At 46.3% G+C, this 13,311-nt stretch overlaps 1 protein-coding gene across 2 annotated transcripts in view; it reads right to left on the reverse strand.

The window, feature by feature from the left end:
* The window catches only part of CD80 (CD80 molecule), a 30,802-nt gene that overhangs the window by 6,823 nt on the left and 10,668 nt on the right, over positions 1 to 13,311 (reverse strand). For both annotated transcript variants that reach the window (XM_071809965.1, XM_065849317.2), the window contains exons 3-6: positions 9,535 to 9,867; positions 6,631 to 6,912; positions 4,529 to 4,654; positions 1,500 to 1,623 (exon numbers count right to left, since the gene is read on the reverse strand). In XM_071809965.1, coding sequence (XP_071666066.1) covers positions 1,517 to 1,623; positions 4,529 to 4,654; positions 6,631 to 6,912; positions 9,535 to 9,867 — 848 coding nt within the window. In that variant the 3' untranslated portion in view covers positions 1,500 to 1,516. The remainder of the gene's footprint in view (positions 1 to 1,499; positions 1,624 to 4,528; positions 4,655 to 6,630; positions 6,913 to 9,534; positions 9,868 to 13,311) is intronic.

Consider the following 13,311-nt stretch of genomic DNA (forward strand, 5'->3'; position numbering starts at 1 on the left):
CTACCCAGACGCAAGACTCTACACTTTCCCTTGTTATATTTCATTAAATTTTTCCCCGCCCAACTCTCCAGCCTGTCCAGGTCCCGCTGGATGGCAGCACAGCCTTCTGGCGTGTCAGCCACTCCTCCCAGCTTGGTGTCATCAGCAAACTTGCTGACAGTGCACTCTATTCTCTCATCCAAATCATTGATGAATATATTGAATAATATTGGCCCCAGTACTGACCCTTGAGGCACTCCACTAGATACAGGCCTCCAGCTAGACTCTGGCCCTTTGACCACCACTCTCTGGCTTCTTTCCTTCAGTCAGTTTGCAGTCCACCTCACTACCCGATCATCCAGACCGCACTTCCTCAGTTTAGCTGTGAGGATGCTGTGGGAGACTGTGTCAAATGCCTTACTGAAGTCAAGGTAGACAGCATCCACCACTCTGCCATCATCTATCCACCTCATTATGTCCTCATAAAAGACAATGAGGTTGGTCAAGCACGACTTCCCCTTGGTGAAGCCATGTTGACTGCCCCTAATGACCCTCTTATACTTGATATGTCTTGAGATGGCATCAAGGATAAGTTGTTCCATCACTTCGCCAGGGATGGAGGTGAGGCTGACCAGTCTATCATTACCCGAGTCCTCCTTCTTGCCCTTTTTGAAGACTGGAGTGACATTTGCTTTCTTTCAGTCCTCAGGCACCTCTCCTGTTTCCCAAGATTTAGCAAAGATGATGGAGAGTGGTCCAGCAATGACCTCAGACAGCTCCTTCAGCACCCATGGGTGCTTCCCATCTGGACCCATGGATTTACGGATGCCCAGATTGCCTTATGGCTGCCTAACCCAGTCCTCATCAACCGACACAAACTCCTCCATTGTCCTGACTTCCTCTGGGGCCTCAGGGGTATGGGGCTCCTCAGGACAGCCTCCAGCAGAGTAGACAGAGACAAAGAAGGCATTCAGTAATTCTGCCTTCTCTGTATCTTCTGTCACCAGGGCACCCACCCCATTCATCAGTGGGCCTAAGTTGCCTCTGGTGTTAGTTTTATCTGCCACGTATTGGAAAAAGCTCCTCCTGTTGTCCTTGACCCCTCTCACCAGGTTTAATTCTAAGGAGGCCTTAGCTTTCCTAGTTGCCTCCCTACACCCTCTGACAACAGCCTTATATTCTTCCCAAGTGGCCAGCCCCTCCTTCCATGATCTATAAACTCTCCTCTTCCACTTGAGCTTACCCAGCAGTTCTCTGTTTAACCACGCAGGTCTCTTGGCTCCCTTCCTTGACTTCCTACATGTTGGGATGCTCTGATCTTGAGCCTGGTAGAAGCAACCCTGAACCCTAACCAACTATCTTGGGCCCTTTCACCTTCAAGCAGCCTTGCCCATGGGATTTCCCCTAGCAATTGTTTGGAAAGGCCAAAGTTTGCCCTGCTGAAGCCCAGGGTTGCAATTCTGCTTGCTCTTCTGTTTGAAAAGCTATTTTGCCAAGAGAAGAATGGTGAAGAAAACTACCTGCAAATGTGATCTGGTCATACAGATGATGTTTCAGATGTCACTTTAGTGGTCAAGGGTGGCTTCATACATTCTTTCACATCCTCTTCCACTGTATCCTGAGGCTTACGACGACGAGAACGGACTAAAAAAGAAGATCTCTTATTAGTATCTGGAATTCCAGGAGACAAAAGTGGTGAATCCAAATGTATTCTTCAACAAAGTATAACACAGTGGAAAGGAAGGAGAAAATAAATTGAAGAAAAAAATCTTTTAGATCTAGTTACTCTTATTTTTTCTCAGCAGGACTCATTCCTGCAATATATCTGATTGTGTCTGGCCCATACCCATAGTCTGATCTGATAGAAAGCTCTGTTATATATGAATGTTATCTATATAGTGTCACATGGATAAAACAGTTCTCATCAGCTAGGACCTCAGCCTGGCACAAAGACAGGTTGCTACATTCTATGATAAGGTCAGAAGGGAAATAATGTTAGAAGTTACATGTCGCTAAATGCAGTTTACAAAGCGAGTGAAAGAACACTGGTGTTAGAACCAGCCAAGCAACTCTTTCAGTGCTTTTAAAGGAGTTCAGATTAAACAGGTCCCCTTAGTATCTCAGTATCTATGAATGACTTTGTTTTAATAATTTAAGTTGAATCTGTCTGTATTATCACAGCAAATTGTACTTGCACAAATTTTACAACATGGATCCTAAGCTATTCCTTAAGTGACTTCTAATCTTGGTCTAATCTTAGTGCTTTGTGTTAAATTAATTGAAGAGCAAAAACAAAAACCAACCTCAAAGCAAAAACCAAACCGAAAAACCTAGAGTTTCCATTGCAAAGATAGCTGTGAGGTCCTCAAAGCAGGGCTTGACAAACCCCAACAAAGCATCACGCATCTGAAAACTCTGATTTCCGTTTTGCTCTGTCTTTCTATTCTTCCCTCCCACACTTCAGCTCCTCAAAGTGTGGCTTTTTGAGTTCAGAAACCACTCTCAGCATCAAGGCAGCTCCCGACCCAGCTTTCCATGTGCCAGAACAAGAGGTACTCTCAGACCTGCTCTCAGCTCCCACAATAGCTCTTGTCACCACACCAGCAGGAAGCACTCTTAGGACAAATACTGCCCTTCCCAAACATGCTGCGGTGCACAGCAGCACCGAAATGTGACAACTGTACAAGCTGGGGCGCTGGACTGAAGCTCTACCTGGTGTTTCTTACAGTGTGCGCCTGTTCTGGGAAGCGGCTGTACAAAATAGCACCGCCTGACTTGGCAAATCTGCTCCCTGTGCGTATTAGGAAAACGGGACTGAAAGGGAAGTTCCAGTTTATACAGCCATGTCCCATGATGTTGCAGGTGATCACATTCTACCACACTGGTGTACTTCTTGCATCTACTTTAGAAGCAATTTAATTTCTATATAAAAGGCTATCTCAGAATCCTCCAGAAATCTTACTAATTTAATGGTGAGGAACCTTTTAATTTCCAGCCTATATTAGTTTAGAGCCAAATCTTCCAATTTCAGTTCTTTATCCATGCAGCTAACAGCACAGGCTGTGATCAGCTGTGATTTTTTCTTGATTTCAACCTGCTTGCTGCTTTCTCATTGACACAGCCCCAGGGAACAGCTGGGGAGAACCAGCACTGGTGTCACAGGGCCACATGAGTGGAAAATGACGAGATGCACAGGTGTAGCCAAGAGTCACTGCTTTCCAGAAGCTTCCTTTCTTTGTAACAAAACACCAAAAATAAAATTAGCCCAGCCTAACTCAGTGGCCACATTGGGTTTTTGAAGGGATGTGGTTGGTGAGGAAGCGAAAAGAAAAATAGTAATGTTACCTCCACACCACTAACTTGAGAGTGAACCTGTCTGAAGTTGAAACAGAGGTAGCAGAAGACACAAGCACAGCAAACTTATGAGCGTCCCAAGTGAACTGAGTCCCTGATGCCCAGAAAACAAATTCTTTCCAAGGGGGGATACCACTGCACCTGTGATGAGCTAAGGCGCTCAGACTGGTGGCTTCTGGTTTAAGTGGGCCAAACACAGAGCATTCTCAGTGTAGGATTCTTCTCTCCAGACTCCCCCAGTGACCTGACAGCACTTGATTGAGTGATATTTATACCGTGTTGCAAGGCCTGCTGTCTTTCTCCAGGACCACTTTTCCAAGCTGCTAACACGGTGCAGATAGGACATCTGCTGCTGGTGACTTTCAATACTGGCTGGATGGCTACCTGCCTTTATAAATCCATTAGATGTCTACCCACATCTTCAGGCACTTTCTTGCTAGGTCAGCTTAGAAGTTATTAGGAGCAACAGCTAACAGGTGAGATTATTTTTGAGCCACAAAACAAAACACAAGATCTGCTCAGCTGCCAGCTAAGCCTGAGATGCCTGATGTCACCTTCACCACTGAAAAACTCCTGAAGACATGTCTGGAGTTACTGGAGACTTCATAGAGTGGGACAAGCCACCTCACCCGTGCCAGTTTTGGCCATACAAAGAAGACAAATCCATCTCTCCTGGTCAGAGTTCTTCTAAAAGTGGGACGTTTCTATGCTTAAGTTCTTTCTGTGGCCCCAGCTCTGTGTATTTTTGTAACTTTGGCTTTGTGACTTTTCTAAGGGATTGTCTAAGTAGGGTGTGTAGAGAGAGCTCATTTTGAAACTGTCAGTGCTCATGATCACCAAGATTCTTGGCATCTTCAAGTTTCTTAATACATAAAAATGGACCTTTGTGAATGTCTTCAATTCTGTACACGCCCGATTTTAGAAATATTCTGATCTGCTGTCGAAACTCCCCATCACCCCTTTACTCTCAAACCTAGTGCTGCCTGCACTCAAAGTGTAGGAAAGTCCTGAGTTGGGCTTAGGTTTTGTGACAGTAGAAAACAACAACAACAACAAAAGAAAAAAAGGAAAAAGGAAATGAGAAGAAAGGTACAAAAATACCTAGTGTGTCAGTATAATTTCTATAAATGTGTATTTTACATAGAAACTCCATAAGCAGTAAGAGACTGTTTGTAGAAAAAGGAGCTAAACTTACCATGCCTTCGGAGGTATCTTGCTGTGAGGGTGATAGCCACAATGAAGAAGATCATGATGATAGTTGAAGCAGTAATGACATGATAAGGTGGAGGCACAGTAGGGACAACACACTCATTTGTTTTTTCTGAGACAGAAGAAATAAAAGATAAATAAAGAGCCCAAGAAGATATCGGCATTTTCATGTAAGAGCAGGTATGTGAATTTTGTTGGTTCTGTCCAAATTCTAACTCAGATATTCATCCTGAAAATTCACCTGTTCAATAAACAAACAGATAAAGCTGGCACCTAAATTTCTTCTATACCCCACATTTACTATGTGTTGAAGTTTTTAACACATCCACAGGATCTGAAATGCTGGGTCTACATCCAGAATGGGACTGAGACAGGCAATACTTAAAAACACATAAGCTGTTTTTAAACAAACTGGTTAGGCTTGGTGGCAAAATCTGAGTCCACATCTAGAAAACTTCTATTCTCAAAGGTACTCTGCATTTTTTCTTACTGTTTCCTCCAGATTTATGTCTAATTTTTTTCCTCTCTGAATTCACAGGTGACAGAGAATGATGTATTAAACAGACTAGAATAGAGTTATTTCTGCATGGCAGGAAGAGTATTGTGGCAGTGGAGCCTCTGGCTTTTCACCACTGGAGACCATTCTGCCACTTGGACATGAGAGCAGATAATGAGCCATTCTAGGACCAGACTAATTCAACAGGAGGTGCATGGTCATAGGTCTTCAGATTTTCATCATCTGCAGCTGGCACAATTAAACATCATTCAGCTTCTAAGACACAAACCTGATGCACTGCACAATCTTCCCTCCCACTGTGGGCTTTGGCTCCTATGTTTACCAGAGGCTGTATTCTGTCTGGAGCTCTGTGTCCATGAAAGACTAGTTTGGAGGACCATTTCCACCTTACCAAAATGGGAGTGGTTCCACATCTTAAAAATCAAAACCTGGGGGTTTTGTGACTGCTGTTGTCACTGTTGATTGCACTCTCCTCTGAGGATCTGCGTCACAACAGCGTATTACTTTTTTGTTGTTGTTGTTGCTATCCTTTTCTATGTAGCATGATATTCATAACACTCTTCTATTACCATCTCCAGGGACATTATGCACTACATCTAGAAATAACTAATATTCATAAGGCACTAGTTTCTGGCATTCGTTCTGAAGCTGAATGGCACTTCTCCTCACAAGGCCCTTTGATTTTAGTAAGATTGATGAATAAGGTGCCTTGATGAATAAGATACAATTCCCAAGGAAAAACAGCACTTCTCTAGCTTCCCTTGAAGGTGCCCTTATCTCTACAGTGAAAACATCAGACCCAGAGACATTTCAGAATACTTTTTTGGTAACAACATTAAAAAAATCCTTTTGGCTTTCAGAATTTTCTTCCAAATCCCCTTCTACTGCAAAACATCTGGACTGTAGTGTGCTGCCTTCCCTCATGCTGTTTCTCCTTGTGCCTCAAGCTTTTCAGAGCACAGACTTATCTATTATGTTATCACTTTTAAGCCACGCACAGTGATGGAATTTTTTTGGTATGACTTAAGCCTATAATAAATATGTGTATGAAAGCAGAATTTTCCCTAGACCCCAGCTGACAGTTTCTGTTGCTGAAGCAGGAACAAACATGCTTGTTAAATGAAGAAATTATTTTTAAGTGCAACCTGTGGCTTTTACGGCACACACATTTCTCAAGACCCTCCATTCGAATACCAGATCTGTGTCATGCAGCTGGCAGCAAAACTGTGCTGGTACAGAGGGGCTCAGCATGGTGGCAGCCCCAGCTTGTGGGAGACACTGAGGCTGACATCACCAGATCTCAATGGGACCCAGTTGCCCCCTCATCCCAGCTGTGACTCATAGCAAAGCAGCAGGAGGACAGAGCTGTCTCTGCTTGCCAGTCACTGTCGTGACTCTCCTCTCCCACCCCTGCTTACAGCCTTTGAAATATTTTGGTGTGCAGCCCACAGGAGGGATCATTGGGTCATCCTTGCATGAACATGTACACAAAATCTACCGTTTTTTTCAGAGAGGCAAACCAGCAGATTCAACAAAATGGTTTTGTAACACAAACTATTAATAAAACTTACTCAGAAACAAACTGGTGGACTTGGAAAAGCCATCATTTTCAATAGAGCAAGTGATGCTGATGTCTTCGGTCACGTTGAGCCAGAGTGTGCCAGTGACATTGTATGGGCTGAGGCTGGACTTGGACACCCAGCTGGCATTCCACACCACAGACACGTTGTTGAGGGTCCCAGAGATTTTGGGTTTGGGAAAACCTCCATGAGAAGAACATGTTACCACCATCTCAGTTAATTCACAGGAATCAGTGGATACTTCTGTTGTTATGTTCGGTTCAGTGAAGTCAGCTGGAGCAAGAAAGATTTAGTTAACATTCTGTCAGACTACAGCGAGGGCCGCAATCCTGATCGCTCACAGTCAAAGCAAAGACTCCCCCACGGAACATTCTTCCTTTACCATAATCTTTTTGGCCTGTCTTGTGCCTTAGTGTTCTCCTCACAGCCTTGACTGGATATGGCCTTGGCCTTTCCTCCTTCTCCCGCCTGGGCAGTACACAGGCTTCATGACCCCACCCCTCCAATGCTGCTGTTTCTCTCAGCATACACCAGTTTGTGGAACAATAGAAGGACTCATAAAACAGGTAGGAGAAACAGGGGACTGAATAAAAATCCATATTGGAGGCCAGGGTGGACAATTTCTTTCCCCCTCCCTCATTAGTCCTGTCTCAGCCAGAAGCTCACAAAGTGTCCATCTCTGCTTGGAGAGGAGGTGAGTCGCATGTTGGTCTCTCAGCCTGCATGGTCAGCAAGAAACTGAATTACATTTTCTCCATGAGAGCCCCTCCAGAAGGCCCAGCTAAGAGCAAGACCAAGTCATACTAGTCATTGCAAATATGCGTAGCAATACACAGGTCCTCTCAGACCATGTTCTCACTGGACTTTTTTCTCATTGCCAAAGACAGTTTTCAGAGGTTTCCTACCCACACAGCTTGTTCCATGCCTTCCTGCTTGGTCAGATGTGTTTGTGAGGCTACACGGTGAAATGGATGAGAGGACTAACATGAGTGAAGAAGAAGAAAGGTGGTGTCCTTTTCAGCCTGCTTCCCTTTGCCAATCTGGTTCACCATGTTACTGTAAACAGCTGCATTGGTACAACTGGGGATGCCCATGGGTTGCAATAAACAGCCCAGGGTGAGGAGGAGGAGGCAAGGGGTGGCAAAGGAAATATTTAAGGCTGGAAAAATCTCCATGTGACGACATCTTTAGCAAGAGAGGCCCCAGTCAGAAAAAGAAGCTTAGTTTCCTGGTGGGCGTAAGTCACAGCACCACCACTGCTGCCAAAGGGACCAGATTCTCCCTCCCAGGCCTGCCAGCTGTAGGTCCATAGCCTGCCCAGCCCCTCAGGCACAGGCCCCCGCTGTGGCATGGCCAGACACAGAGCTGCAGCACATCGCTCAGATTTTCGGAGCAGCTATGGTTTTGTCTGTGATCGCTCCCTGCCTGACTCACCACTTGGCCACGTGACTGCTGGGATATGGCTGACAGTTGCAATGTGTCGCCCCACAGCTTCTGCTGACCACAAACCCATGGTCTAGGCTACCGGGTAACTAGTAACCAGTGAAAGAATCTTGCTCAACACTGCATGGCTGAACCAGCGACGGACAAGGAGAGACCCACATTTCCTTCCAGGCCGACTACCTGTTAAGCAATGCCGCATTGACATCCAAGTCCTTTCAAAGCTCCCAGCTGCCTTCACCGAGGCTCCCCGATCAGACACCAGGGATTAACACTTTCCTGCCTCTCTCAGAGTAACCCAATTCCAGCAGGGGTGAGGGGAGCTTTCCTTTTGCTGATCCCCACAATAACTGATCCCACTTTCCCAAAGCGAGCAGAAGTCTACCACAATTATTACAATCGGCCTGTTAAGACAGCAAGGGGGTTTCTGGAAGGAAAGAAACCCGAGTTATTTGCAGAGAGGAAAATAGATCCATTTTTTCATGCAGTTGGCTCCTCAGCCCTCACTGTTAGAGAAGGTGCTGCCAGTGCACTTCCTTTTTTTCATATTGGTTCCCAGAAAGATCACTAAATTTGTCTCCTTGCACATAACCCCACCATGCCAGGCAGGCAGGCAATGGCCGAAACTCAGGATCTTGTGGGGTTTTTTTCTGACGAATCTCATTCCAGATGGGGAATGCTCATTCACTGGCTTTTCTGGAAGATTCCTGGAACTCTCTGCTGCTAAAGGTATTCAAATATATGTGTATATTTATATATGTTACCAGTATCTCTGCCTTTGGTTGAAATCAATCGGCACAAAAACTGTGGTGGAAATGGAAAATAATGTCAACGGAAGTTTCTGTAGCCTCCAAGAAAAGATTCAGATTCATTTTGAGCAAAGGGACTCAAGTTGTTTCTTTAAGGTAAAAAGCCCCAAATCTCCAGCTGAGCTCAGCCTTAGGTTGTGGAGCTGCAGTGCAGCCAGCAAGCTGGCCAGTCCTCTGGAGAGCCTTGGCTCCCAAGGGGCTGGACATGGGCCTGAGATGCTGAGGTGACCACAGAGAAGCAATGACAACCCTGTTCCTCTTTCGGCTTGGATGCTTTCTGTGCACCAAGGGCTTGGTCTCTGCTTTACCCAAAAGACAGCAGGAGGCAGAGGTGGTCTAGGTTGCTCACCAGCAGTGGTACCTGGGGAGGTGTCTTGGGAGTGGCCCTTGCCCAAGAGGGGGCATCAAGGGGAGGATGGTGGGCTGGTGGTGGGAAAGGTTAATTTTCTGTGCCAGGTGTAGCTTTGGAAAGGTAAGGGGTGAGGCTGCTAGTATGGAAATACAGGGGCCTTAACACACCTTCCAGCAGTCTTTCAGACTTGATGGAAGTCTATCTGCTACGCTATGACTGAAGATTGGAGAAGTGTCTCTTACACCCACAGGCTGGCACCAGAAAGCCTCAGGTGTCAGGAAGCAATCCACCTACCTGTAACAAAGAGGGTGACAGACTCATCACACACAACGAATGAGCTCGGCAGAGACCTGGGAAGGCGCTGAACTACACACTGGTAAGGGCCACTGTCTAGAATTTTCACAGGGGAGATCCACAGAGTGAGGTTTGTTTCGTTCATCTCTGTGCGGTTCTTGGGCGTGGAGATCATCTTCCCTTCTGCGTAGGCAAGCACTACATCTGTGGTGTTCTTCTGCCAGTAGACCCGGTAATTTTGTAGGCTTTCTGAGCTGGGAATTTCGTAACAACAAGGGAGGCCAACTTTTTCCCCCACTTTGCCTTTGATTACTTTCTTCTCCAGTGCATAGCCTGTAGGTGGGGGACAAACAAAAGTCAGTGAGACAGTGGTACAGCTTTGTGCCAGGATCTGCTGCACAGAGCTCATGTGTTTCAGCTCTGTCTGCGCCCACTAACATACCCAATAACCCACCCAGCTGTTCACAACTTCAGCTCTGTGCTCAAGGGAAGTCTACCTTGGAACTGCCTTTTCCATGATGCTCCAGTCCCACTTAGGATCCCAAGCTAGAGAGGGCACACAATGATTTCTGCATGGATTAATGAAGGGAAAGGCAGGAGAGTTACCTGCCTGAACAGAAATTTTGCTGGTCCCTTAAAAAATCCACACCTCAGAGTAAAGAATTTCCATGTAAAGGGATAAAACCACACATGTCCAAACTGCTATCTCCTCTGGTCTTCCTTTTCAGAGCTCAGTGTTTGGAAAGTCTCTGTCACCCTTGAGTGAGTTCCCTGTGTGCCAAACAGGGCCACAGTGGACTATTAGTTTGGGGGTTTTGGGGTTTTTTTAGAAGATGTTTTTAATATTAGAAAAAAACCCAAACCTTTCAAGATCCCAGAAGCAAGAAGCAGCCCTACAATAATAAACAAAGGTTACAACCACACAGCTATCAGCTTCCTAGTATTAGCAAATGAACAACTTTGCCTAGTATAGCTAAGACAAATTTGTATTTGTGAAGGTCTGTGGGTTTCCGTTGGGAATACTTGCAAAGCAGCACAGGCATTCCACAACTCCTGCCCAGTGACTGTGTCAGTGCCATACCCAGTACACAGGCATGTGCCTAAAATAACAAGCTGAGACCCTCACAAGGTGGAAGTCAGGTCCAACTTTGACCAGGTTAGCAGTAATTCCCCCTGCTTCACACTGTGACTTCTATGCACGCCACTCTCGTGGTCAGCCCAGCTTTCCCACTTGCCTTCCTCTTTGCAGTGGGTAGGTGCTGGTAGGGGCCAAGACCTGATGTGTGAGGGAGCAGCCTAGCAAGGAGCTCCTGGTGTTGCTGAAATGGTAACCCAGTACTAATGCATGGTCCTGTGCTCTACCAAGACCTGGCAGGTGGCTGAGCTTTTGCCTGGGTTTCTGCAACCTTCAGGATGATTCTTATCCCTGGACACCATGCTTTCTTAGTACAGAAAATCAGGCTGCTTTTCACTTGCCCTGCTTGCACCCATCTCTGGTAGTGGAGGGGGGATACCAATATGATGCACTCCATTGACTGAGAGCAGAACAAGCAAATAGCCAGCCTCAGGACAGAGGAGATTCAAATTCCCTCTTCTTTCCCTGGAGAACAGATCTTCGCAAACATGTCTGAGAGAGAAAAAGTCCTGACCAGGCAGTGTTTCACTGATTGGGGAAGCAAAGCATCAGCCATTGGTGGAGGTGAGACTCCACGTGCAAAGCCTCAGACTGAAGTGTGAACTGAACGTTTGGCAAAGCTGACCCTAAGAACTGCCACCCACCCTCAGCAGAGTCTGGCTGATGCTCACACTTTATTGCCACTGCTAACCCCTACCCACAGCCATGCCGTACGCAGGCATAGAGCGCAGCACTCCGTGTGTGACATTCAGATTCAGCTGAAGTGTCCAAAACAGCCAGAAGCTTGTTACCCACCAGGGCTCATTTGCTTAGCGGTGACTTAGTATCAGAACAGGTTGCCCAGAGACGTGGTAGATGCCTCATCCCTGGAGACATTCCAGGCCAGGCTGGATGGGGCTCTGAGCAACCTGATTTAGTTGAAGATGCCCCTGCTCATTGCAGGGGGATTGGACTAGATGAGCTTTGAAGGTCCCTTCCAACACAAACTATTCTATGATTCTATGACTTCCAGACCCTTCGGATGCTACCACACATCTGGTAGCCAGGCCCCTGCGGCATGCTGACCTGTGCCCAGCAGCACACCCTGATGAAAGTGCTTCACAATCCTCCAGCTGCCGGTGCTGGAGGGAGACAAGCAGATACTCAGCCTGTGCCACGGCACAGACAGATCTTGGGGCAGCATCGGGGGCCACTTGCTGAAGGTAAGCCCAGAGCGAGCACGCAACAGAATATGAAATAAACTTTCACCCCCTCTACCCGGCGGCATACCTGCCCGTGTCCCACTTGCACTATTAATCTGTAGGAAGCACACCGAAAATACTGAGGAGGTCCTGGCAACACTATGGAATGTTTCAATGTTAATTACATAAAATAGAATATATAATTAAACAAGCAACTTCTCCTTTGACTGGTTTCCCTCCACTCAGCCATTTCATTGATCTTCCAAAGGGAAACACATTTCAAACACATTTCCCCCCCACGACACTACCTGTACTTCCCCTTCTAATGCATCGCAAACTCTGAGCAACCAGACTGCAGCAGAGCAGGAGCCCACTCAGCCCGCTGACCTGTGTCACCCAGCAACTGGTAGCAAAATGGGAGAAAAAACAGTTCCTCCACATCACACAGGGTAAGACCTGCCGTTCTCTGACAGTCTTTGGCAGCCAGAAATTTAGGGTTTTCTTGACATCAGCAGTTTAATCACTGCTGCTGGAACAGTTTTTGCCCTTTCAGGAGTGCACATATGATTTTGGCTTCCACAGTATCCTATGACAATGAGTTACACGGTTTGATTATATACTGTGTGAAAAAGCATTTCCTACTGTTCAGCTTAAAAGCAGCCCTCTTTAGGATGTGATTCTTGAAGTTCCTCCTCCTGCATGTCTGCATTCATTTGTATGCATGTGTGTTTTTTCCCCTCAACCACATCTTCACTTATTCTCTCACAGTTCGGCTCTTACTATTGTCGGAGAGACTCACAAGAGTCAGACTTCGGGATTGTGGAGCCTGATAAAGACAATTTTCTATTTTCTTTTGCAGCAATAGGGGAAGAGTGGGCGTAATGTAAATGTCAGGGTGACATAGCATCATGAGTTGTATGAGGTTCTGCACGCTTTGCCCCTAAGAGTGTCCTTTGCAACCAAAAGGAGAACAAAAACCTTCTTGGCAGGACATGTGCAGGGGTTGGAAACTCCTGCTGATGTCACATCTACCCTTAAAAGGCTCTGTACCCTTGAAACTGCAAGGTGAATGCTGCGAGCCTGAAGGAACCGAAGTCCATGAAGAGTCATTCAGCCCCACAGAAGTCCCCTTTCACTTTAAAGGTGAAGTGCAAAGCAAAAATGAAAATCCAGTTCTGTCCTGTTTCTGTGCTGAATGGTTTCTATAACCAGCCTGTGGGGGAAATATCCACCTTTTTCTAGAAAAAAATAAGAAGATCCCTCCCCTTCCCACCCCCTTGCATCCCACCCGCTCCCTCGATGTGCACACCAGTCACTCTGACACTGGAAGCCCGCGGCGTGTGGCAATGCTGAACTGATGAAAGGGCTGACTTTCTGTTCCCTGGGCAGAAAAACATGTTTAGTTCAAACTACACCTGTGCTGCAGATGGCCCATATGGTGAGGCCAGTTAGAACAGAAAG

Source organism: Patagioenas fasciata, chromosome 1, assembly GCF_037038585.1.
Source record: "Patagioenas fasciata isolate bPatFas1 chromosome 1, bPatFas1.hap1, whole genome shotgun sequence".
Lineage (NCBI taxonomy): Eukaryota > Metazoa > Chordata > Aves > Columbiformes > Columbidae > Patagioenas > Patagioenas fasciata.